The following is a 26,463-nucleotide window of genomic DNA, read 5'->3' as shown; positions in this document are numbered from 1 at the left end:
TGTAAAATCATAGAATAGGCATCTACATTTATTACATGGAATATTTTGAAGAAGGAGAGAGACAGGGAATATTCCGATATTTTTGTCCCGCCCCCCTCAGGACACACCAGTAGTATAGCAATGGAACTACCGAAACTGGCTGCAGGCTGTGGATTATGTGGATTGTAGATTGTGTCCACCATATTGAATTTTGATGTCACAGCGGCCATATTAGATGACCTTGACCTTTGACCTTGACCTTTGACCTTGACCTTGATCCAAGTGGCCTTCTTAGATTCACCATTTTGTTTAGTCCGCCATTTTGGATCCGCCATCTTGGTTTCTAGAATATTCTGCTATTTGGAATTCTAGAATTTGACACAATATAACACCCCTCTCCCTAGCATTGCAGTTTTCGTTACGGACGCCATCTTTAAAATCCATAATTTTCATCAAAAATTGGGAAAATTTTTAAAAATAATAAAAAGTTAATTAATAAAAATTTAATATAAAACACTTTTGCCATCTTAAAAATTATCCCCCATCTTGACAATCCATAAATATTATCCAATTTAAATTGAAAAAAAAATTAAAATTTATAAAAAAATTAATTAATAATATTTTAATAAAAAATCATCACGGAGTACTTTGTTCGAAACTGGCAAGGGCAAAATAAAAAATGGTGACAGATTTTTCACCACAGAAGCCACTGACAGACTGACCTCCCAACACTAATATCAAAGCAGATTTTATGTCCGCCAGAATGACATCATGACAGCCATCTTGTTTTCCTTCTGGAGGCCACCATCTTGGTTATGATGTGTTTTCTTCTGCTAGAGAGTGCTGCTGCCATATTATTTTGATTTTTACCTTTCAGAGTGCAGTAATCATTTATGGACAAGATGCCCAACATCTTGAAATCTGACCACCATATTGAAAATGTTTAATTTTTAAGTTATAAATTTGGAAAAAATTCCAAAATTAATTAAATAAATAACCTATTAATGTTCTGATTCATTCGATCAGCTTAGTTAGATTCTCGACTGGTGATAAGAGTAACTGAAGCTAGAGTTATTTTTCATAGAGTGATATTAATAAACTCCTCAGAAACTAATGGGAAATAAAATTTTATTTTAAGCTTCAGTTACTCTTACCACCAGTAGAGAATCGAACTAAGGTGATCTAATCAATCAGAATATTAGTAGGTGATTTATTTAATAATTTTGGAATTAAATTAAAGATTTTCGAGATGGTGCTCAAATTTCAAGATGGTGGGTGTCCTGAAAATAAATGATTACTACACTCTAGTGGGTAAAAATTAAACTATTATGGTGGCAGCACCCTCTAGCAGGCAAAAACATGTATCCAAAATGGCAGCCTCCAGTAGACAAAAAAAAAAGATGGTGGCCTCCAGTAGACGAAAAAAATTGCTGTCATGACGTCATACTGTTTGATGTAAAATCTGCCTTGACATTTGTGGTGGGAGGTCAATCCGTTGATGGCTTCTGTGGAGGAAGTATCTGTCACCATTTTTAATTTTAACCTCGCCGGGTTCAAACCGAGGACTCCAAGTTGATTTTTTGATTAAAACTTTTTTAATTATTTTTTTTATAAATAAAAATTTTACCCATTGAAATTGGATAATATTTACGGATAGGTATTCAAGATACAGGACAATTTTCAAGATAGCAGAACTTTTTTATACATACAAATTTAAATCATTATTTTTTTATTAATAATGGTGGCTGTAACGAAAATTGAAATTCTAGGGAGTGGGGTGTTAGATGGCATCAAATTATAGAACTAAAAATGGTGGAATATTCTAAAAACCTAGATGGCGGATCCAAAACGGTGGAGAAAAAAATGGCGGATCGAAGATAGCCGCCATGGTTAAGGAAAAGTCGCCATGGTTAAGGAAAAGCCGCCATGGTAAAGGCCCTCTAAGATGGCCACCGTGAAGTCACAATCCAAGATGCCGGACACAATCCACAATCCACAGCCTGCAGTCTGTTTCCGGAGCCCCATTTCTATACTACTCATGCCTCTTCCATGAGCAGAAGCTCGGCAGTTTGGTGAAAACAATATGGCACATAATTTAATTTTCACATACTGAATGGGAAGTATATTTTTGTTTTATTTTATGAATATCAATTTAGTACCGTTACTGAACAGCTTTGAAAAAGATATTTCTTTCCTATAGCAAACAAAAGATTATTTTGAGACGGAAACACGTAAAAATCTAAAATTCAGTTGTAACATGTTAGTTTGATAAATTATATTAAATTAAAGAATAAAAAAATAAGAGTTTGATTAAGTAACTTATTGGTTTTAATGACCAATGTGCTTTTAGTTCGAATTTACAGAAAAATATTACAAAACAGTAAAATTATTTCTGTACTACAATTTAATACTACAATCAAATGATTTTTAAAAGATCAAGAGAATTATTAATTTTTTGTCATAAATTTTCTTAATTGACAATTCAATTAAATTTTCAAGATTTTTAATAAATTCCACTAACACTATCGGTCGTTTGAAGTGATGTATCTGACATTTAATACAGTTCGCACATGGAAATATAGGCTACTCTAGACGATTATGTACCAGACGATCGACAATTTTCTAACGTACCTACATCATACAGGAAAGTGGAGTGATGTTTAAAAGCTTCTGGTATGAAATACTTCCTCCCGAGAGGGTTTTCGGGCTCTAGATGGTTGTGAAATTATGAGTGTATTGTTCGACCCCAACAAGCAGTATTCCTTACATCAGTGATGGCCAACTGGCGGCCCGCGGGCCAGATCCGGCCCGTGGTAACGTTTTATGTGGCCCGCAAAAACTATCCGTCGAGACGAAAACACACTATGCAACGGCTGTACAATAGCTGGAAAATTTCAAAAATATATGTGGATTTTAAGTCGTTGGTGAACAGTGTCCAAAAGCCACAGTGCTCTCACTAAGTACTAGAAAACAAAAAAAAAAAATTATAAATGCATTTATAAAATGTGTCTGTTTTTTAAGAAATTCTTAGAATTGTTTTTATCTATTTAGTCAATTGTAATAGACTTCATAAGTAAAAGTAAACAGAACATACAAAACATGTGTTTTTTTAGAATTCCATAAAATTGTAAAAATTATATCAGTGTATCAGTGCGTGGTTTGGCCCTTGAGTGTACTTTGAAGTGCTATGTGGCCCCTGAAGTCAACGAAGTTGGCCATCACTGCCTTACATCATGAGTCTCGAGATGGTATTCACGAGGTTCGGAGTGTAGTAAAATACTGGCGTACATTTTTTTTTTTTTTTTACGTTAAAGCAATTCATTTAGCTTTATGATATTGCCTTCATATTGACATACAGGCAGGCACGTGGTACATCAGCATTCGCCCGGAAACTCCTCACGTAGCCACACAGCCTCGACACACTGGTTCAAACTTACACTCTAAAAACAAGTGAAATTATATTTTCAATAATTGTGTATTTTACAATTTTCGTTGTGATATTTTAAAAAAAAAGACTGTGCCGTTTGTGAAATTTTACACAAATTATTACTAAATTGTACTTCATGCCTCGGTCAAAATACACTTATGCAAGCATTCATCTTACATTACAATAACTAGGGACATGCATATTTCGCGAAAATATTCCAAGACTAGTTATAAGTTAAAACACTGTAGTACCATCTGTGTTTCGTGATTGGGTGAATTTCTTCAAGGTACATGTCAAGTGTTACAACACCAATAAGAGTAATTCAGTGCGAAAGCAAACACGTCCTGAGTGGCTCAGTCTAATAAGGCAGCGACTTCTCTCGCAGACGGCCGCCAATCACAAGGAAGAAACCGCTGGTGCGGGTATACCTTGTTGCAGTCTAATAGGCGTTCAGATTTATTCCCAAAAAATGCTTGCCCCTAACAATAACTAACACGTAAATGAGACATTTTGTCATATAATTTAAAATCAAATACGATAGATGTTCAACTAATTAGCTCTCTTTTTTTAACACTAGAATGCATTTTCTAAACACACTTTATTGTAAAATTGCATAATACCTATTCGCCACAGTTATGTAATTTACAACGACCTAGTATTAACAAAAATAAATATGCATATCAACAAAATATCATTAAATGAACAAATTCTTACAGTTTATAAGGGACTAGTTGAAAAAATCGTTATGATAGTGCTAATCCATAACTTTGTGATTCATTAATGTGCACGATATCCAGTATTTCAAGACGTTATAATGGAAAGCAATATGTCTACATGCTATTGAACCTTGGCATTTTTCGGGCATTTATAAGTAAATAAATAATACAGGTCTATCGTGTAACCAGTGTTGTAACATGATGCATTCACAGAATATAGCACCGCTGGCGTGCATTGACAATAAACAATGCACATTCTAAATGTGGTTCATATTGTAAAAATAACCAAAAGGTATGTGACTTTGAAAAATCATTTTTCTAGTTTTTATGTAATTGACATGTATAAATGCGTTGTCTAATACCGTTCGCATTACAACCAGTAGACTCTTGTCCAAATCCACGTCACATTATAGGATAAGAGTGTATGAAAACTGAGTTGCAATATGAATGTATAACTATTAAAAACAAAGCATAAATTTAAAATTAATTATTTAAAATAATATTTTTTATCAGCTGATATTTCCACAAAAATAAGTGAAAAAATGTGCAACGTGTTTACTTGTCCTTATGCCCTTATGTCCTTATTTCCTTCCCTCTTCAGACCACAATTCTACCCAGTGAAAACTATAAGTTTTCCAAAATATTTAGTTACATTTTTTTGTTAAAGTATGATTGTGAGTACACGTGCCTAAACGACAGCTTATTCGGAACCTCAGACATGTTTCAATGACAAACATTCGATAAAATGTTGTACCCTTGTTAGTTCATTCAGCGGTCTGCAAAGAAAAAAAGTTGTTTGCTCACTCGTGTAAACGCCGAAAATTTATTGACTAAAATATCGCAAAATTATTTGCGTGAAAATACCCGAATTTGGAAAACTAATTAATACACTAAAATATAAGTAAAAACAAGTTAATTTTATTTATTGCAGTTGTCAAAAAATCTAATTTATCATGTGTGTTTTCAGCAATCATTGGTAGGAAGCCTGATGCCACTCCTGGCTTTGTTTGGTGCAATGGTCGGAGGTCCTCTGATGGATTTATTGGGACGAAAAATCACCATTATTGGAACTGTTGCGCCTTTTATAGCAGGTAAGCATTATTGCCTCTAATTTTTTGATGTAAAAACATCTGAGCTCTCGGTATACGGCATTTGGTAGAAGTGATTTCGTGAATGGAAAGGTTGTCGATTGGAACGGAAATGTGTCCCTAAACATGGTGCTGCCATCTGCGAAAGTCTTAGAAATCTAGAAAAGATGGTGAAACCGCGTGATTCATCCGTATATATTAACTTTCGAGAAAATAGGGGTATGTACTAAGAATATTGGTATGCCAAACTAAACTTTATAATAGTACAACTATCTTTTAATTATTTATGTTATAATTTATAGTCATAAAAAGATTTAATGACAACTTAAAAAATACACATTGCAGTTTTGACATTCCTTGGTTAACATTGAAATGTAGAGATAGCGCAGTGTTCGTCATACTGAAGAGACGAAATAAATTGTTAGCATACACGTATTCGATGCCACGTTGAATACAATACTTTTGTTAAGAAATTTTTACTGTTAAATCACAAATGTTGAATCAGCTTAATAAGGTTAGGGTTTATTTGTATGAAGTATTTTCAGACTGATTTCAGTCATTTAAGCATAAACAAATGTACACACATACTGAGTGTTATAATATTTATTTTAAAATGTTTCAGGTTATTTTTTAAAAAAACGTTACCGAGGTTAGATGATTACACATCACTGACAAGTAGTTAAATACTTGCTCACATTCTTTTTATTTTACTATATTTGCGTCTAGATGATGAGTTGTTTTACCTATTACGGGAAGTGGTGAGCATAGATAATGCTACGGCGATGACAGCCGTATTGTCCCTACGCTTGCCAAGACGGGATGATTCTGCAGTGATTTACTGTTGCCTTTCGCGAGATGAAGGTTTACGGGACATCGCAAACACTCAGTTCTAAACCCAGGGAGAAGGCTTGAATCGAACCCGGGCCCCTCGGTCCACCAGCCTGCGGCGCTAGCCACTGGACTAAGTGGGCCGACCTTTTGCATCTGAAGTGAGCAAAATAACGTCAACTACTAAGAGTATTCCTCATTGGCTGTGATTACTGAAGACGCCACGCTCATGCATCTAGTGGGTCGCTCGATTCACTGTCGATAGGATCCTTCAGCATTATACAGAATTTGAGCTCCAAGTTTTGAAGCTCTCTGTAATCAGAAAAGTCACGTAATTACTAGCATATTTGTGTATCAACAAACGCTTAAAATACAGTTAGTTGAAGTAAACACTGCTTAATGAAGATTTGGTTTAAAAATATCATGTGGGAAAGTTGTCTATGGTGTATAATTCTCTATGACTTTGTTTACCTCATTGACCTTATTATTTCTCCAGGATTACCATGTGCACTACGAATGTCATTACAACATTAGAGAAAATAGTTTCATTAAAATTATATTTTATTTGATTTATGACGATCTTACATTTTGCAGAGAATGGTATGCAGGAAATTTATGGATTACAAATGTCCCTATATTTTAACAGTAAATATGGATTCTGTATACTGAAATCGTATTATATAACCACACTTTTATCTCGGTGCACAAACTTCAAAAACTATCTTAGTAAATATAATTTAAGTGGGTCATTTAAATAATTAGGGACTATGATAGTAATAATAATGGGTGAGATTTTTGTAAAATATGGTTTAGACTTTTATATATATAACAGAAAAGTCTGTTTAGGGTACTGAAATTTGGTTGCTTCTATACCTTGCAAACCAATTACAAATTTTCTTTTCTCTTGCAATTTCTCTGCTCATTTTTCACAGTGTGAGGAAATTTACATTAATTTATTTTTTTCTAGCTTGGCTGTTGATAGCATTTGCTTCTGGTGTTGAAATGGTCTATGCTGGTCGATGCATTTCTGGCTTCTGTGTTGGCGTTGCGTCATTGTGCATTCCCGTTTACCTTGGGGAGACTGTTCAGCCAGAAGTGAGGGGAAGACTCGAGTTGATGGCTTCAACAATTGGAAATGCAGGTAAATAAAAGTAAATTTTTCATAAACACATTTAGTGTGAATGACCATTCATTTTTTTCCCCACATTAAGTTAAGATTTAGAAATGTTATTAAAATCGTTTCTTTCTGCACAATGTCAACTTTATCTAGCCAAATGGGCCTTCATATATTAATAACTTTTAAAATATTTTCACTCAAAGAAACCTGCAAAGCAAACATCCCGTATACAAAGTCCTGCCTTTCCTTACAAAGAAATCAGAAATAGGTTCTGGGAGGACAAGGAAGAGGGTGAAGAAGTATGAAATGTAGACGACTGGTCTATACGCCTGACATTAACAATGGCCTGTCCTCGTGGTCCGAAGACACTTGGCCTATACACCTAACACTGTACTACACCTGGTTGGAAGGTATAACAAGTATCGAAAAATTAGACTTCCATGGTAGGCACAGCGACAATTTATATATTTCGAGGGACAGTTATCTTGTATAGAGTTTTTTTTGTAAAGAGAATGATTAATAAAAGCCACTTAAGTTATTGGAAAACAGGATTTTAAATTTATTTTATGCTTTAGTTTCTCTTATCACTGGCCGAGAATCAAAACAAAAATGAAAATCCACCGAGTCAATTATTATTTTAATTAGTATTGTTTTATGATTGGCATTAGCGGTCAGTTTCTCGGTGGCTTCCGTGGAGAAAGGTTATGTCGCCATTTTTTCTACCTTTCGCCGAGTTCAGTACCGATGAATTTATGATGTTAATGTGTTTTATAGTTAGAATATTATTAATATTGAATTAAATTAATTTTTTATAAATTTTAATTTTTTCTTAATTTTTGGGTAATAATTATGGATTTTTAATATGGTGGATGTTACATCATAATTTCAAAATAGCAGAACATTTTATAAGAAATTTTTTATAAGTAATTTTATTAATTTTAAATTTTTTCCCAATTTTTAGCATAAAAATATGGGTTTTCACGATGGCGGGGTATTTTAAAAATTGCGGAAGTTTTTTTATTAGGCCTAATTCTTGATTAATTAATTTTTTATATTTTTTCCCAAAAATTTTCTGATAAAATTACGGATTTTCAAGAAAGCGACTGTAACAATAATTACATAGGCTAATTTAGTCATTTTTGGCAAATTTTGTACGTCAAATTCAAGGTCAAGGTCATCTAAGATGGCCGCCATGACGTCACAATCCAAGATGGTGTTGTTCACCACTCACCACACCCAGAACACAGGCGCAGTAGGAACTATTATATACTACTGATAATGTTTTGTAACTTTTTTTTAGTGGCGCTATAAGTTCTAAGCATAATTATTTTTTGTTCATTTTTTACTTTATAGTGATTTACTTATTTTAATAAATTTTTAGCTTATCTAAGTTAGTTGTCTTTGTAAAGTGATATTTTAAGGATTCTATCTTATTTTGTTGAAATTGTCCCATTTGCACAAACAACGAATGAAATCAATGTTATTAGTTACAAAAAAATGGAAAAAAAACCACATTATCTCTTTTATTTACTACGTGTACTCAAACAAGTGCCACCAACCACTGGACCAACATGCCTCACAAAGGTAGCTAATTTTTATCTCCCGCACTACCAGACACCGTTACCCAATAATTTCCGACTAGAAACTTTTAAAGGATTGCTTCTTCAACTTTTAAGTTTAAGCACTTAAATAAAGATCAGAAGTTTCAGAAGCTCCACTCATAAAATATTAACATGAAAAAAATTTATTGTCATTTGAAATTGGATCAATTCACTTACGATTTATGTATTAGTTACTGATGTATATTGACCTTTATTTTCTGTGAGAAAAACATGTTAACTAAAATATAAAAAAAAAACGCAGTGTAACTTGTAATTTGTTTGATTTAAAAAATAATGATACTGGTCTGAATTTTAACACACTTCGGCGGGATTATTTTGGCAATATAAATTAATTTGCTTGAAGTTAAGTGTGTTTGTGATTTATTTCTCATATTTTTGTCTTAAAGTGAGTAAATCTCTATTTTTAATTACTTTTACGATTTATAAAAAAATATTAAATTCTGTAATTATTTTATGCCTTGTTTTGTTGGGTTTCACGACTAATATTTGCTTTAATTTTATTTCAGGTATCCTTCTAAGCTTTGTGGGTGGAAAATTTATGGACTGGTCGAAGCTGGCTCTAGTTGGCAGTGTCGTCCCTGTGATTATTTTTGTTTGCATGCTGCTCATACCAGAGACGCCAAGATGGTATATTTCAAAAAGTAAGTGTTTTAAAACTAATGGGCACAATTGGTGATGTATGGTAGCATATTAAGTATGAATGGTAGCTGTGTGTTGATGTGCAGAATTCATTTTCTTATTCACTGCTGACATACAACATTTTGATACCAACACTACTTTAAATAAACAAATGCTAAATAAGAATAAACAGAACATCGGTCTTCTTAAATACAATCATATCCTTTACTAGACTGAAAAATACATACATTCAATAAGTACAACTTAAAATCATAATATTTAATAGTAGTATACCATAGCTCCTCCTAGCGCAGTTCCATTGTGCGGATTGTGGATTACCGGGATTCCTCCATCTTGGTTTTGAGACGTCACGGCCGCCAGTTAGGTGTTATTGACCTTAAAAAAATGACAAAATTTCCCAAGATGACTCAATTTTCCACATTTTCAAGGGAAAAATTCCTGTTTTGATGGGAAATCTCCCCTCAAAAAATTAAAAAACTTAAAAACTTATAACTCCCCAAATAGACTAAGTTTTCCTTAAAGTGTCTTAGATTCCCATTAAGTAGCTTACTATTTATACTGATAGCCTCTAGTAAACCGCCGCCATCTGGGACGTCATTTTAGAATTAAAACTAATACAAATTAATAAAAAATATCTTAAGAAATGCGTCATTGTGTTCGAAGCCTTCGGTTCAATTCGACTGAGGGAAAACACTAAATTTTTAACAAAATTTAATAAACAAAAAATTAAATAATTAACTAAACACGCACTTACGTCTTCAAGTTTGGAGTCCTTGGTTCAAGCCTTCGCGAGAGCAAGCATGTAGTTTTCGAATGAAAATTCGGAATGAAATGCTACCTTTAGACGATTAAAATTAATAGTAAATATACATTTAAACTTTAATAAATATGCTTACCACATATAATTATGATGTAAAAATGCCTACTTATACTTATGACATAGAAAATAATGTATGAAAGCATAGGTATGAATGTTATGAACAGAACATGAGTTCGTACGACTTTTGTTGAAATTTACATTGGTTTCATCCTTGTGCTCATTGTCATACCTAAACCAAATATCTTTAATAGCTGTAAGTTTTCTTAATGCGACTTATATTGTTGGAGTTTCGTTTGGATTGTGCATTCCTGTTACCAAAATAGCCCTTATAGTATTTTAAACATGTCGCAGTCAAACAAAAAAATGCTTTGCACAGTCGATTACAATGCCTTAGTACATCTAAGAAATACTATCATACACGACGATTTACCTCCTCCTTGAGGCCTAGCGAAGACTTCCTTCTCTTGCTTTAGCGACAAAGCATCATATTTTACTCATTAAATAGAGACTGTTCACACAGCAAAAACAAGAAAAAGTATATATAGGCCTATTTGTTTGTTGTGTTGATAAACTTAAGCTAGGTTGTATTCAGACGACTTTTGCGACAATTTTTATAGCTCTAACACTTTTATTTCATAATATGATGTGAAATATGTTAATGAAAATCAGAAATAATAGCATTATAATCCTTCAAAATGAATAAAATTAACTCCCGCTGACTAATTATTGAAATACGTACACATTTAAGGCTATGACTTCAGTAAAAACTATCAGTATCCATCTGCCATAAGTTGACAACTTTAAAATGAATTCTGGATCGATGCCTGCATGGATAAAAAAAAATCACCAGTGTAGTCACTGCAACAAGGAGTTTACTTTAAGAGAGAATGGTAAGTGCCATGAGAGGAGCAATTGTACATTGTGTCCTTACCAAAACCATTTTGTTGAGCCAGTGCCAGAAAACGTTTGGTCCAAGTTATATCTGTACAACAAATGTTATTGGTGATATCTAGGACAAGCCTACAATTTCCGAGAAGTGGAATGAAGGTGAAATTTTAGACGAATATTATGAAGATTGAAGGTAGTGAAAATGGTGATGCTAACAACACTATCTCAGATCTCACTAATGATCTGGGATTGGAAGCTGGTGAAGAATTAAGAAATTTAAAATACGAAAGTAGCATTATATCCCTCTATAAACTTGAGAACAATATAAAAGCATGTGAAGCTGACAAGATCGAAGGACTTAACAGTATGATTGAACAATTTTCTTTACTTGAAATTCATACAAAATAAAAGTAACATTAAAAATATTAAACTGAAATGAATGACAATGTTGTTTTGTTTAACATTAAAAAAACACAGTCATTACAAATACGTAAGGAAGGATTGCGGAGTGACACTTGTAGTTCGCCTGTTGCTTTGGTGAAGTGAGAATCATCACTTTTTAGTACATATACAGTATGTTAGTTGGTGAATCAAGCACGATGAAAGTTGTACCATCGTCAGCGGGGGGCCTGATGGCAGCGACGCCGACATCGGAGATTTCAGAGACAGCAGCTCTAACATCGCCTACCGTCTTAACAGTACACACGACTTCAACGGAAGCAGTATCACCCGCAGAGGAGACCTCGATTCCTACAATGATATAAATCTGGCGGATCTATCTACATCGTCGATAACCAGCTGAGGTTCACCAACATCTTCTCAGCATCGATGTCGTCACTGCGGAAAGGTGTTCTCCATCAATGGCAATGTCTGACGACATGAGAAGTGTATAACTGCGAGAAATTGCGGAAACAGTTTGCTAGAAATAATAATTTGCTAAAAATAAAAATATAAAAAAACGACGTGTAATGGTCGTGCTATGCGGCAGAAATTAAAGAATTTTCCGCAACAATGTTGCATAGATGCGCTTTAGGAAACACTAATAATTGGTGCAACAACATCAAAATCTACACATTAACTGAGAAGTTTGTTGTCATCGACTAGCTATCCTTGCAGTTACTGTAATATGTCTTTCGTATTTGCACTTAATGCACAAAGGCACGAGAAGAGCAAATGTGTGAATAATCCTATTCGTATGAAGTTTCCCTCTCACAAGTGCCTTGAATGGTTAACAAGTATTAACAGCTTGAGAAGACATGAGAAAAACTGTTAAGGTGAAGTCCGTTTGTCTACTGTGGAACTACCTGCAGATATTTCGACTCCTCAGTTTAGGTTGAAGACACGCAAGCAGACAGGTTCTAGTAGTAAAGAAAATTTGCAGCAACCGATCGCATCGTCGCATGGTCATGAACCCAAACCTAAGACTGTGCTAGATGCATTACAGGTAATTGATTATGGGTTCTACTTGGTTAAATCATTTGGTGGGATTTTGAAAGACTACAATTATCTAAGTACTTACTTTAGTAGTATATAATAGTTTCTCCGGGGACAGGGTTCAGGGATTTGTGTCGGTATCCACCATCTTGGATTATGACATAAGGCGGCCATCTTGGATGACCTTGTCTTTGACCTTTGACCTTGACATAGATCCCGGCCGTCATCTTGGATTCACCATTTTGGATACTAGAAATTACAGCAATTTTTAATTGTGACGACACTGTTTCAAATTTCGTTATGGTTGCCATCATGAACATCTGTAATTATTATAGGAATTTTAAATTATTCAAAAAATTAATTAGTAAAATCTTAATAAAATAATTTCACTATTTTGTTTCCTGCCATTCTTAATTATGACATCATCATTACAATTATCATTATGGCCAATATCTGGAAAATATCTAATTTTCATGCTATTACATTATAAAAAAAAATAATTTATAATTTTTTTAAAAACAATTTTAATAAATTTTTTATTTAAAAATGCACTTACGTCATGGAGCTTGGAATACTCGATTTGAACCCGGTTAGGACAAAATAAAAATGGTGATGGATTCTTCCTCCATGGATGCCACTGACAGACTGACCTCCCACCATTAATACCAATGTATATATTATGGCAGCTAGTATGACGTCACGTCCAACATCTTGTTTTCGTCTGCTGGAGACCTCCATCTTGTTTATGACATTAGAGTTGCCATCTTGTTTTTGTATGTTGGAGGCCACCATTTTGGATTATGACATCAGAGTCGCCATATTGCAAGATGGAAATACCTTCATCGCAAAGTCGTAGTAAATGGACTTGATGATTTATTCCAGGCAGACCTTGTCGAGGTGATACTATATTACTGATTGAATAAAGGTTTCAAGTACATTTTAATGGTCATTGACATGTAGGGCTATAGCAAGTTCGCTTGGGCCAGACCTGTGAAATTGAAGAATCCAACCGACATAACCAAGGCCATGACAGACATTTTGCCTGATGGACATGTACCATCGCACCTGCAAATAGATATTGGCAAATAATTCTACAATGAAACCTTCAAGGCTTTTATGAAGAAGTTTAGCTTCGAATACTACTCTACATTTAGTAGTGCCAAAGCCTCCAAAATCGAAAAGTTTATCTTTGCGCACCAAAATGTGGTGACAGTTCATGGCTAACAGAAATTAAAAGTGGCTTGATATCTTGCCGAAACTAGTAAGTGAATGCAAATCCATTGAGCATAGTACCACTAAAATGAAGTCAAAAGACATAAATGATGATCACCATCTTCGAATTTTTTTTTCCAACACGAAGAATAAATTCCACGTCAGTGTAAAGCTAACGTCGGTGACATTTTGCGAATCTCTAAGCAGAACGACGTCTTCGAGAAACGTTTCACTGCGAATTGGAGTCTAAACTTTTCTGTGTGACCCACGTTCGCGAATAGGAGCCTAGAACCAACTAACTAGAAGATTTGGACCACAAACCTATTCGCAGTGGCTTCTATGCTGAACAGATTCAGCCTACGATGTATCGCGATACATACTTGATGGAGAAGATTCTCAAACGAAGAAATGTCTGAAGAAATGGTTGATGGTGGGGCTTCCCGCCTCTTTTTAATTCGTGGGTAACAGATGCAGAAATAGAGAAATGCCAAATATTTTAGTAAATTGCTGTTTTTTCTACTTATAGCAGTGTATAATTTATGTAATAATTTTGTTTGTAAAAGAACTTGTCATATTTTATTTCTTGAACCTGTCATTTTTATGATAAAATTATGTGATATTTAATCAAATTATTTTTTTTGCATTTACCAAGGATCTAAGCAAGGGCAGGAATTCATCGATTAAATAAGTAAGTTAATAAGGGATTTTTTTTATGAATTTTGGAATATTTCCCAAATTTATAGCTAAATAATTACGATTTCCAAGATGGCTGCCAATATATAATCGGCTTGCTGGGGGCTGGTAATAGAATAATTTAAGCATCTTTTTAGGACTTTCTACCATATTTAATGAAATTAATACTTTTTTTAAAAAATTAATATTTTTTGTATTGATAAATTATCAAACCAAGGACATGAATAGATAGAGTCAAACAGTAAATTAAAGTTGATTTTTTTTTTATGATTTCTACAAATTTTTCCGAATGTATAGCTAATAATAACGAATTTACAATATGGCAGCCAATGTGACCCACAAGATGGCAGGTGCCTTGGCAATAAATACTAATGCACTCTAGTGGGTATTAATGAAAACAATATGGGGCAGTGCACTTTGGCAGACGATGTGTGTACTACATGACACTAGTGCTCCTGGTAGCATGTACTGAAAATAAAGATGACTGCCTCCAGCAGACGAAAGCAAGATGGCGACTCTGATGTCACAATCCAATATGGCGGTCTCCAGAAGACTAAAACAAGATGTTGCTATGATGTCATAATACAAAATAGCCACCTCCAGAAGACGAAAACAAGATGGCGGATACAAAATGGCGACCTCCAGAAGACAAAAAGATTACTGCTGTGATCTCATATTCCAACATGGCGGCCTCCAGGAGACCAAAACATGATTGTGGTTATAATGTCATAATCCAAAATGGCAGCCTCCAGCAGAAGAAAACAAGATGGCGAATGGGACATCTAGCTATCTGCCATAATATACACATTTATATTAGTGGTGGGAGGTGAGTATGTCTGTGGACTCAATGCCCTATAGTGTAAGTGCATTTTTAAATTAAAATTCTATTAAAATTGTATTTAAATAATTTTTTTATTAAATTTAAATTAATTTCCGAATAATTTTGGATAATAATTAAGGATTTTTAAGATGGTGTACTGATGTCATAATTTCAAATTGTAGAATTTTTTATTAATACTTTTATTACTTAATTTTTTTACAAACTTTAGAAACTGTCCCAATTTTTTTCTGATAATAATTATGGATTTTCAAGCTGGTGACCATAATGATAATTGCAACGATGATGTCACAATGAAAATGGTGGTCTCCAGCAGACGACAAGCTGGCGGACAAGACCTCGGTGGCTTAGGGTGGCTAGTCGACGGGGAATTTATGCCACTTAGGGGAATTTTAGTTTAAAAGGCAAAAATATTTTTAAGTTTTTTAATTCCAAATTTTTGAATTTTTTACAAGTTTTTCTTACTAAAATACAATTTTTGAATTTTCAAATATATATTTTTTTAATTTTTTGGCAGAATTTTTTTCCTTTAAAAATGGACATTTTGGCGAATTTCGGCGAATTTCTGTCAAATTTTGGAAAATATTTTTGGCAAACTTTGGCAATTATTGAAGGTTAAGTTCAAGGACATACAAGAATGCCACCATGACGTTACCAAAATGGTGGATACCTGCACCGACCCTACACTATGAACCCTGTCACTGGAGGAACTATAACATACCGGGGAAGAGTGGGGCAATACCGTGCAGTGGGGTAATATCGTGCATCGCTTTTTCCAACCCCCTAGAGGGAGTAACAAGTGCTGCGTAGTGCTGCTAGTTATCGGAAGACATCCCAATCGGTTCCATACAGGTGGTGTGCTTCTAACAGTACGAAGGTGTGCGATTTATTTTATTTGATTTAACATAATTTTGTTATAAAATCAGTGAATCAGGAGTATAGAGGTAAGAGTAATATGTTAATAGTAACATTATTTAAAGTAGCCGTATTTCATAACACTTTTCATGAGCTATTTTTTAACACAAAGCATGAGTAGTTAGTTGTCTGGTTTAGGATTAAAAATATAATATTGTCGTTACGGAGCAATGCTGCGCAGGATGCACGGTATTGCCTCGTGGTGAACGCTATTGCCCCATGTGGTATTATTATTATTTTTTATGGAATAGGCTATATTTCGTACAAAATTAAATTTTTTAAAGTGTGTGAAAACTTATAAGTTTGTTCTTTTACAGATAGTGAGGATTCTTCTTTAGGCAGAAACATTACATTTTCTAAGGATCAGGAAAAAGACATAGCTAACCAATTTTATTGTTAGCAAAGACATTTTATGGAATATCATCTGTGGAGTTAAGAAGATTAGTGTATGAGTATGCTTAAGCAAGATATACTCAGCATAATTTTAACAAATCATCCGAGATGGCAGGGCAGAATTTGCTTACTGGGTTTCTTACAGGATATCCATCAGTGAGTGTTCGAAAGACCGAGGCTACGAGTCTTAATCAGATCTAAACTTTTAATGCGAAAGAGGTTAAATTTTTTTTTCACGAACCTCTCTTCTGTGATGGCAATTCATAAATTTGATGCCGCTAGAATTTATAATTTTGATAAAACTGGTATAATATCGGTTCAAAAACCAAGGAAACTTTTAGCACACAAAGGGGCTAAACAAGTTGGCTCAGCAACCAGCTGTGAGCATGGGAAAATCATTACATTGTGCTGCGCAGTGAGCACCAGTGGGGCATATGTGCCTCATATGTTTATTTTCCCATGGCTTAGGCAAACCACACAGCTTTATAAAGAAGGAGGGGGGGGGGGGGGCGCCACCAAATTCAATATATGACTGTAGCAAGAATGGTTGGATGACAGAACATTTCTTTCCCAAGTGGCTGAAGCATTTTGCGAACTTTACTAAGGCATTCAAGAACCATGCTATTCTTTTGGTTTTAGACAAACCCACTATTCATGTGTCCCTAGAAGCCTACAGTGTTTTCAAGGACAACGGAATTGTAGTCGTTACACTACCACCACATTGCTCTCACAGGTTACAACTTTTAGATGTGACCTTTTTCAGCAGCTTTAAAGCTTCATTTAATCAAGAATGTGACAATTTTATGAAGTCTAACCCTAACCCGGAAAAATAACACCCCATGAAATTTGCCCTGTTTTCAGCAAAGCCTTCACGAAGATAGGAAATATACAAAAGGGTGTCTCTGGCTTCAGCAAAACAAGAATTTTCCCTCTAGACCCTACCAAATTTAGTGACGATGACTACATGCCTTTGCACCCAGAAGAAGAGACATCCTTAGGCCTACGAGTGGTTGAGGATGATGATACTCAAAATGATGAAACAACGAGGACGTCGTGCCTTGTAATTCAATGACAGCCACTCATGTCCAGTGGCGGATTTACCAGTAGGCTGAGTAGGCTTGAGCCTAGGGCGGCAGATTTTTGGGGCGGCAAATTTGGGGACCGATTTTTTTTTTTGCTACCTCATAGAAATCAAAAATATTTCTGCATGACGGTTTTCTGTTTTCTGATGTTTTACAAATAGAAGTCTGCAACAAATTTTGCCGATGACTTTCCCCTCTCCCTTGTCATTGTACGTTCCGTGAATCCGTGTAGCAAACTTCCATATTCCAGAGTAAAACAGCTAGTTCGCTAGTCAGTAAATGCGAATTTTAATGGACAAGGCCTCGGTTGGCACTACACGCCCAAGACAACTATGGTCCCGGGAAAAATGTGACTACCCAAGGTCAGAAGGGCCCCTCCGCCCTCCCTCCGCCGCTATCCCTTCCGCCAGACTGTCCCCTCCCTTCTCCTAGTCCGCCTCAAGGGTCGAACCGCGTCATGTCGCGGGTGGGGCGGCAATTAGAGCTGTTACCTCGGGAGTCGGGACCACAGTTGTCTTACGCGTGTATTGCATAACGAATTGATATTTCTACGTAGGTGTGTCGTGTGGACTGTTATTTTTCGAAGTATTTCGTGAATTGTATCATTGTATGAATATTTTCACAGCACCGGTAAGTAAAAACTTTTTATAATCATAATACATTATAATAAAGCATCTGTAACGATAACGAATAAATTTATTGAAAAAGCCCTGCAATAATATTTTTCATTTTGAAGCTTGGAACATGGTCACGTTAAATTTAGAACATTTTCATATTAACTATAAATAGTATACTAAAAGATTGCTCATGGTTATCTTGTCATTTTGTCTTTTTCAATGAAGCAAACATCAAAAAATAGAAATAATAATTCACAATAAACGATTCATCGGAAACCATGCAAAGAAATTTTAATTTTTTCGTGATAGCATTAAAAAAATACGTTTTTACGTTAACTATTTATTATGTGAATTCTGAATGAAGGATAGGGGTGAGCAGGGTAACGTGGCCATCCTAAGATAAAACGATACATAAATTGTATATTGTAATTAAAATCAAAATATAAAATAACCCTTCAATAATATAGTTTTCGTACAATCAAAACACCATTAAAATGTAAATATTGGAGCGACTCATGTTTGTTTTTTGTTTGCCCGTCGCACTAATCGGGTAAATGATATGACATTTTTTTTTTTTCATTTTTCTTTTATCTTAAGGAAACTAAATCACGGGATACCATTTCCGGCCACCTGCACTTGTTTGTGAAATATGAGCCGTCCTTGAGATACTGCCACCTTATCTGCCAAGCCTCTCCTGCTGGCAAATTTTTGTGTAAGGTCGTTCCCCACACGAAAACAACACACACATTGCAAAACACGTTAGAAATTTACAGTGTAGATTAAAAAAAAATGTAAAATGTTCAATAGTTTGTTTTATTATTTAGTAATACATAAATAGAGCTAAGTATATACAGTTCGGGCAAAGTGAACATGCGGTGGTGGCTGGCCACTTTGCCCTCTGAGACGCCATTACAAAAAAACTAGCAAAAAAAAGGCATCTTCTACAGTTATTAATATGTGGTATTAAAGTTTAAAACATGCTAATTTGGATAGGCTATATTAAATAATTATGGCATTACTGTGTATTTAATAATGATCAACAGTAATTATTACTTACCTTACATGTTACATCAGAAATAGTAAAACCAGTAAAACCTTAATAAAACAAATAACTTTCACTGCAAACAGACCGGGTGCTCTCAGAACACTAATGGCGTCTCTTACAAATGTTTCACATCCTCGCTACCAAACTTCATCACTCTCCAGCTGAGTAACAGCCAATGGCCACTTTGCTCGCTCTGGCTACGTTACCCTGCCCTCCCCTATCGCTGCTTGTGTACGAAAAATAAACTTGTTAATTTAATCCTTTCCATTTCAGTTCCTGAAGAAAAAATTGTGAAAATGAGTGATGGGAGAAAGCGACTTAGTGGAGCGGAGTACAAAAAGAAGGCCAAAATAAAAAAAGAAGAACAAGAGCAAATTATACGAAAAACCACAAAAATTGACAGTTTTTTTAAAAATGAAAATTGGGTCGAAAAAACGGGAACTTCAACAATGCAATCTGGAAAGGATGAAACGGACTTTAATTCTGCTGCCCAACTGTCATCTGTTGAACTATCGACTAAAGAAAAAACTGATGATTATGTTCTTGACGACGAGTGCTCCAAAATTGAAGATGCCTCTCAGACAGAATCGTTAAATGATGACCAAAAGCAAACAACTGTAGATCAAAACAAAGATCCAGCTTTATGGGAAATTAACGATACTTTAAGGGAAATTATTGCAAGATGCGGCTTTTATCAAAACAAGTCTTCTGACTTCTCTAAAAGTGGAAAACTATATGCTGATCAACGTCGTTTCTTGCCAGTGAGTATCTTTCAAAGAAAAATGAAAAACAATGAAGTGAAGGACCGAAATTGGCTGGTTTACTCTGAAAGTAAGAGTTCCGTATATTGCGGACCATGTTTAGCATTCGGTCCATTGGAGAATAAAACTCAGTTCGAGAACGAAGGATTTAATGACTGGAAAAATGCAGAACACCGAGTAGCTCAGCATGAAAACTCTGCGCGTCATAAATCCAGTATCCTTAGTCTGAAAGCTAGAAGTGCGATTGATGGTCGAATCGACAATTTACTGCATTTGCAAATTGATGAAGAAATTACTTATTGGAGAAATGTTCTGAAAAGGGTTGTTGCTGTAGTGAAGCGGCTGTGTTCAAGAGGTCTCGCTTTTAGAGGAAAAAGTGAAAAGTTCGGTGATCCACACAACGGAAATTATTTTATGATTCTGGAACTGTTAGCTGAGTTTGATCCTTTCTTAGCCAGTCATATTGAACGATTTGGGAATCAAGGATCCGGAAGTACCAGTTACTTATCGAAGACCGTTTGTGATGAATTTATACTTTTGATGTGCCATAAAGTCTTGAAGCAAATTGGAGACGAGATAAGAAGGGAGAAATACTTTTCCTTAATCATCGATTCAACACCGGATATAGCACATGTGGACCAGCTCACCTTCGTGATTCGGTATGTTTTAGAAACAGGAGAACCCTGTGAAAGATTCCTCAAGTTTTTGCCCTCAGTGGGACATAAAGCTGAAGAAATGTTTGCTGCCATTACTTCGGAACTAAAAACCTTGGGTTTGAACATTGAATACTGCCGTGGACAATCGTATGACAATGCCGCAAATATGTCTGGCATATACAATGGCTTACAGGCTAAAATTCAAAGTCAAGCACCGTTTGCTTTTTTCGTTCCTTGCTCTGCCCATTCTTTAAATTTAGTGGCAACTGCGACTGCTGAATCTTGCACAGAAGCTTGTCGATTCTTCATGTTGCTCCAAGAAATATACGTTTTTTTTTCAAGTTCAACACAACGCTGGAAGATATTGATGACTGAAGTCGGAGAAGGCAAAACAGTCAAGAGAGTAAACCTCACACGTTGGTCAGCTAGAGAGGATGCATGCAGAAGTTTGAGAGATTCGTGGCACGAAGTCATTAAAGCTTTGGAAACAATCAGGAATGACTGCACCGAAAAGCCTGTCACAAGAAATGAAGCAATGGGAATTCTTTCAAAATTAAAAAAACTGGAAACAGCGTTAATGGTTGTTGTGTGGAATGTTTTTTTGGAAAGAATAAACAAAGTAAATGTTCAAATCCAGGCTTCTACCGTAGATTTGATTACTGTAGCCGATCTTTATGAATCTCTTCGCAAGTTTTTCGTAGAGCAACGAGAAAACTTCAAGTATTTCGAAGAAATGGCAATGGAATTAAGTGCGTCGAAGCAGTACACAAAAGACTTGGGAAAAAGACAACTGAAAAGAAAAAAATTTGCTGATGAAACACCCGATGAAGAAATGAGTATGACAGCGAGTGATACTAGCGATACTTTCAGGGTTAATACATTTCTCGTCATCATTGATAGACTCGTATCCGAATTAGAAAAAAGGAAGAAGGCATACGACAATTTCAATGAAAAATTTTCATTTCTGACCAAAATGAGCGAGTTATCATTATCAACCCTTACGAAAAAGGCTCTGTCCTTAGAAAAAATGTATCCTAATGATTTAGAGACTGAGTTGGTTCAAGAATGCATACATTTTCAAAGCCACATATCTTCGCAAAGCATTCTGGTAAAACCAGATTTTACATCATTACAGAGTCTATCTTCGTTTCTGCGAAAACAAAGTTTGCAGAACGTTTATCCGAACTTGGACATAGCCCTTCGTATGGCCTTATGTACACCAGCGACAAATTGTTCGGGTGAGAGAAGTTTTTCTTGTCTAAAAAGGGTAAAAAATTATCTGAGATCGACCTTGAGCCAAGAAAAATTAAACGCTTTAGCACTTTTGTGCATAGAGTCGGAATTAATGAACAATATTACTTACGACGATATAATCGATGATTTTGCCAACAAAAAATCGCGCAAAAAGGGATTGTAACGAACTTAATCTAGGACATGAAAATTGTAGAGGCAAGGGCGGCAAAAACTTTGCAGCCTATACCTGGAAAATTTGTAAATCCGCCACTGCTCATGTCCTAAAAGATGTAGACGAAGACTTAGGCTTACAAGCTCAACCTGCAAATGGACTACGATTCAAATAATTATCCCCATTACCAGGCCCTCTCAAGTTGAAGAAAAATACCAGACAACAGCATTCCTCAATTTTCACTTTGACTCCTAACAAAGAGATTTGAGAAAAAAAATCGGTGGAGATAAAGAAAGACAAATTAAAGAAGAAAGAAGAAAAGGAAAGAGTAATCAAGAGAAATAATGAAATATCAAATTTAAAACCTAAAGAAAAGAGCAAGTTCAGAAAGTCTGCATCTAAGATAATGCCTCAGCAATCTAACAGAAATAAATGTCGCCGGAACATATATTTTGAGTTGTCATCAAACTACGATTTAAACCTAGGCCTACCCTTATTCAAACTCTGCAATGATGATGAGATGGATGACATTGATCCTAAGAATTTCGGAGACATGGAACATCTGCTGACAAGAATTCCATTTGCCTTCTCTGAGGAGAGTTCGGGAAAACAAAGAGCCATGGTTTTGATGTGTACTTTGCAGTGAATGGGTGCATTCCGAGTGCAGTGGATGTGATGCTGCTGAAAACTTTATTTGTGACTTTTGCCATTGAAAGTGGGCCTTAAATGTCAACTAAGAAAGCCTGAGTCCATAGTATCCATGTTGTAATTTACCTGGAAGAGAACTTTTGGTTGTTTGGTTCTTATCTGACATTTTATAATTAATTACATTTGACATATTAGTATCGTAAATAAATCCTCAAGATCTAATTTGTTCAATTGATTTATTTTTACCAAGTTTTTTGCATTTTATATGTTGCACTGTATCACCCCTTATACTGCACGGATTACCTCAGCTCCTGGGGCAATAGCGTGTAGAGTAACAGTTTTTAAAATACATGTATAAATTTAAATATAATTAACAATCCAAATATTAAACCAAAAACTTGTGGGGTATTAAATATTTAACAAAATAAGATGATTCCCAAATTGATTTGAGTACAGAAAGTTAAAAAAAAAAATTTCCCTTGAGTACACGGCATTACCCTGCTCTTCCCTTCCTACTTTTAATAAACCAAAATACATTTGCACTTTTCTTGGCTATATCAATAAAAATATAATATATAAACCAAGGTATAAGTTAGCTTTGCGAGAATCTTTAAAATATAACTTATGGTTGGACTGCATATACTGTAAACCGAAGCCGCTCGAGCACCAAGTTAAGCGTGCATTCAAGACAATGGATACTACCAACTACAATTCCGACGAAGTAGAGCAGCCAGTAAACACAGTATCGACTAGCTCTATCAGTAAAGAGAGGAGTATACGTGAAAAAGGATCTGGCAGGACACTGACTTCGGTGAACAAATTGGAGATGGAAATTAGTCAGTTCAAGTCTCTACAGACTTAAATTCAAATTGGATCGCTTACTATGGTATGATTCCCTGTAGAAGCGCGTTATAACAAAAAAAGTTTGTAAAAAGTATGTTAGTAGTATATATTGATCGATCCTGCATCAAGAGTCAGAGTGTGAAGCTGAAACCGTGGAGATGGTATCATCTTAGATGACATTCATATTGAACTTGACCTCGGGCGCCATATTGAATTCTAGAAAATTCCACCATTTAAAATTGTGTTATCTTTTTCGTCTGCAGGAGGTCACCAATTTGTTTTCATCTGTTGGAGCGTGCTATATTGTTGTCGTCTGCTCGATGGCACCATTTTGTTTGTGCTGGCATCTATTTTGTTTCTGTTCCTTATTCATATAATGTTTATTCTCCATACTTGAAGTATTGAGAAAAGCGAGACTCATAGAAAAAAATTAGATTTGTTTTTATCTGATGTATAATTTTATTATGAAACTTAATAAAACAATTTGAGATAAAATAATTATGACTTTTATTTAATAGAATTCTTACGGTTTTGGTGTTTCAATCATCCATGGAGTATATATAAACATTAGGATACCTGGTTCTTCGAATTAAAATATATTATTTTTACAGTTTAAACTCGATGTTGCAAAAGTCAGAGTTCTAAAAAAGAAGATAGTACCAGATCATATCATATCCTGTCAATCGTATCCTACTAATCGTATCCTATCGTATGCTACCAAACATATCATATCGTATCCTCTCGTATAATGCCGATCGTATCCTACAATATCTACCATACCATATACTATCCTACCGATCGTATTAAACCGATATCATCCTATCACGCTTTCCTACCGTATCGTATCCTGTCAGTCATATCCTCTCACACCCTACCAATCTTATCCTACTGTATCCTATCGTATCCTACATAATGTACCCTACCGATCATACCCTACTGTATCCTGTCGATCATATCATACCATATTATATCACATCCTATCAATCGTATCCTATAGTATCCTCTCAACCGTACCCTATCGTATCATACGGATCTTTAACTACCGATGGTATCATATCGTATCCTGCTGATCGTATCTTACCTAGTTGTATCTGTGTCCAATTTCGTAAAATGTTTGTAGCCAAGCTTGAAGTCAGAACTGAAGATTTAATGGTTAATAACTTCTTGGTATTGTAGCAAGAGTAAAATGTTTTTTTAGGGATTCGTGGTCCCACATAAAGAGTAAAATGTGCTTAGTTAGTTGGTCTATATGCTTTTAGGTCTGGTGGTTTGGAGACTCTTGTCTGCTTGCAATATGACATTGCTTGTTTAAAAGGTATGACAAGTATCGAAAAAGAAGGTTGCATGGTTCTGAGATGTTTGATCTTTATGCCTGACATTGGTCATGGTTTGCTTGAAAGGAATGCCAAGTATCGAAAAAGAAGGCCTTTAGGTTCGGAGACATTTGGTCTATATGCCTAACATTGGCCATAAATTGGTTGAAAGAAATGTCAATTTTCAAAAAGGAAGGCTTCGTAGTTCGGAGACGCATGTTCTATATGCTTGACTTTGGTTTTTACTTACATACTTAGTACTGACAAAGAATACCTCATGGTTCGGAGATGCTTGGCCTATATGCTTATAGTTGGCACTCTAATAGTTACAAGGAGCACTGAATACGTCCTCCATGGTAGGCATAATGATGTTGAGTAACATATTTATTCTGCCGGGCAGGTATCTTGTTTGCAAATGAGGATGATTAAGTAGTTAAATAAATGACTTAGAGCCGAAAATACTTTCTTGCATCGACAAAGGATCTAACCGAGGACAGAATTCAATTGAATATACCAATATATTAATAAGTATATTTTAAAACGATTTTTGATTTTCCTCCGTATTTTTAAGTTAATCATTTCAGATTTTCAGGATGGCGGCAAATATGACATCAATGGCCTACTGACGTCTGGAATGTGAGTATTTAAGTTGCTTTGAGGGCTGTTCACCATATTTAATTAAATAAGTATTTTTAGACTAAAATTTCCTTCTTCGCATCAGCCAAGGATCGCAGCAAGGACAGGAAGCGATCGAATCAAACAATATATTCAATTATTATTTTAATGATTTTTTAGAAAATTTATGTTTTGAAGTTAATAATAACTAGGGACACCTGTATTTCGCGAATACATTTCGTGTCTAGGTACATCGAAAAACACCGTAGTTTTTTTCTTGTAGTTATTGGCTGTGGTCGGCGAGAGGTGTTTTCCTGCACTTGACGGGGCCAATGGGAATGTGGATACCGTACTGCTGCACGCACACGATTCGCCATTACTCTAAGAAAAAGCTACAGTGTTTTGTGACATACCTTGACATGAAATGTATTCGCGAAATACAAGTGTCCCTAATAATAACAGATTATCAAGATTATGGGAAAATAACCGACAAGATGGCAGATGAAACAGTGATCTAGTGATTGGCATTACTGCAATATAGAGGGTAAAAAAAAACACAATATGGTTGTAGCGAGCTCTAGCAGATGAAAACTTAATGTCGAATCCAAGATGGCGAATGGGGTCAAGGTCGAAAGTCCCCCAGTGGCTTACTGGCGACTAGTATATGGCAAATGTAAACAGTTTTTGGGATATTAAGTTCTTTTAAAGACCAAAAAATTGAGAATTCCGAATTTTTTAATTTGAAAATTTATCTCTAAAATGGAAATAATGTATTTTTCACGTTTTTTATGGTTTTTTTTTGTGAAAATATTTTCCTAAAAACTGGAAATTTTAACTCATTTTAGCGAATATTTGGCAAATGTTGGCAG

At 35.1% G+C, this 26,463-nt stretch overlaps 1 protein-coding gene across 2 annotated transcripts in view; it reads left to right on the top strand.

The window, feature by feature from the left end:
• Positions 1-26,463, top strand: part of LOC134529635 (facilitated trehalose transporter Tret1-like) — a 42,263-nt gene that overhangs the window by 6,495 nt on the left and 9,305 nt on the right. The window contains exons 3-5 of one of the 2 annotated variants that reach the window (XM_063363939.1): positions 5,090-5,213; positions 7,006-7,179; positions 9,284-9,418. In XM_063363939.1, the coding sequence (XP_063220009.1) occupies positions 5,090-5,213; positions 7,006-7,179; positions 9,284-9,418 (433 nt within the window). Of the gene's footprint in view, positions 1-5,089; positions 5,214-5,374; positions 5,430-7,005; positions 7,180-9,283; positions 9,419-26,463 lie in introns of those variants that run through there. The other variant, XM_063363940.1, reaches the window with a different exon arrangement.

Source organism: Bacillus rossius, chromosome 2, assembly GCF_032445375.1.
Source record: "Bacillus rossius redtenbacheri isolate Brsri chromosome 2, Brsri_v3, whole genome shotgun sequence".
NCBI classification, from domain to species: domain Eukaryota; kingdom Metazoa; phylum Arthropoda; class Insecta; order Phasmatodea; family Bacillidae; genus Bacillus; species Bacillus rossius.
This window is presented reverse-complemented; position numbering and strand designations above follow the sequence as displayed.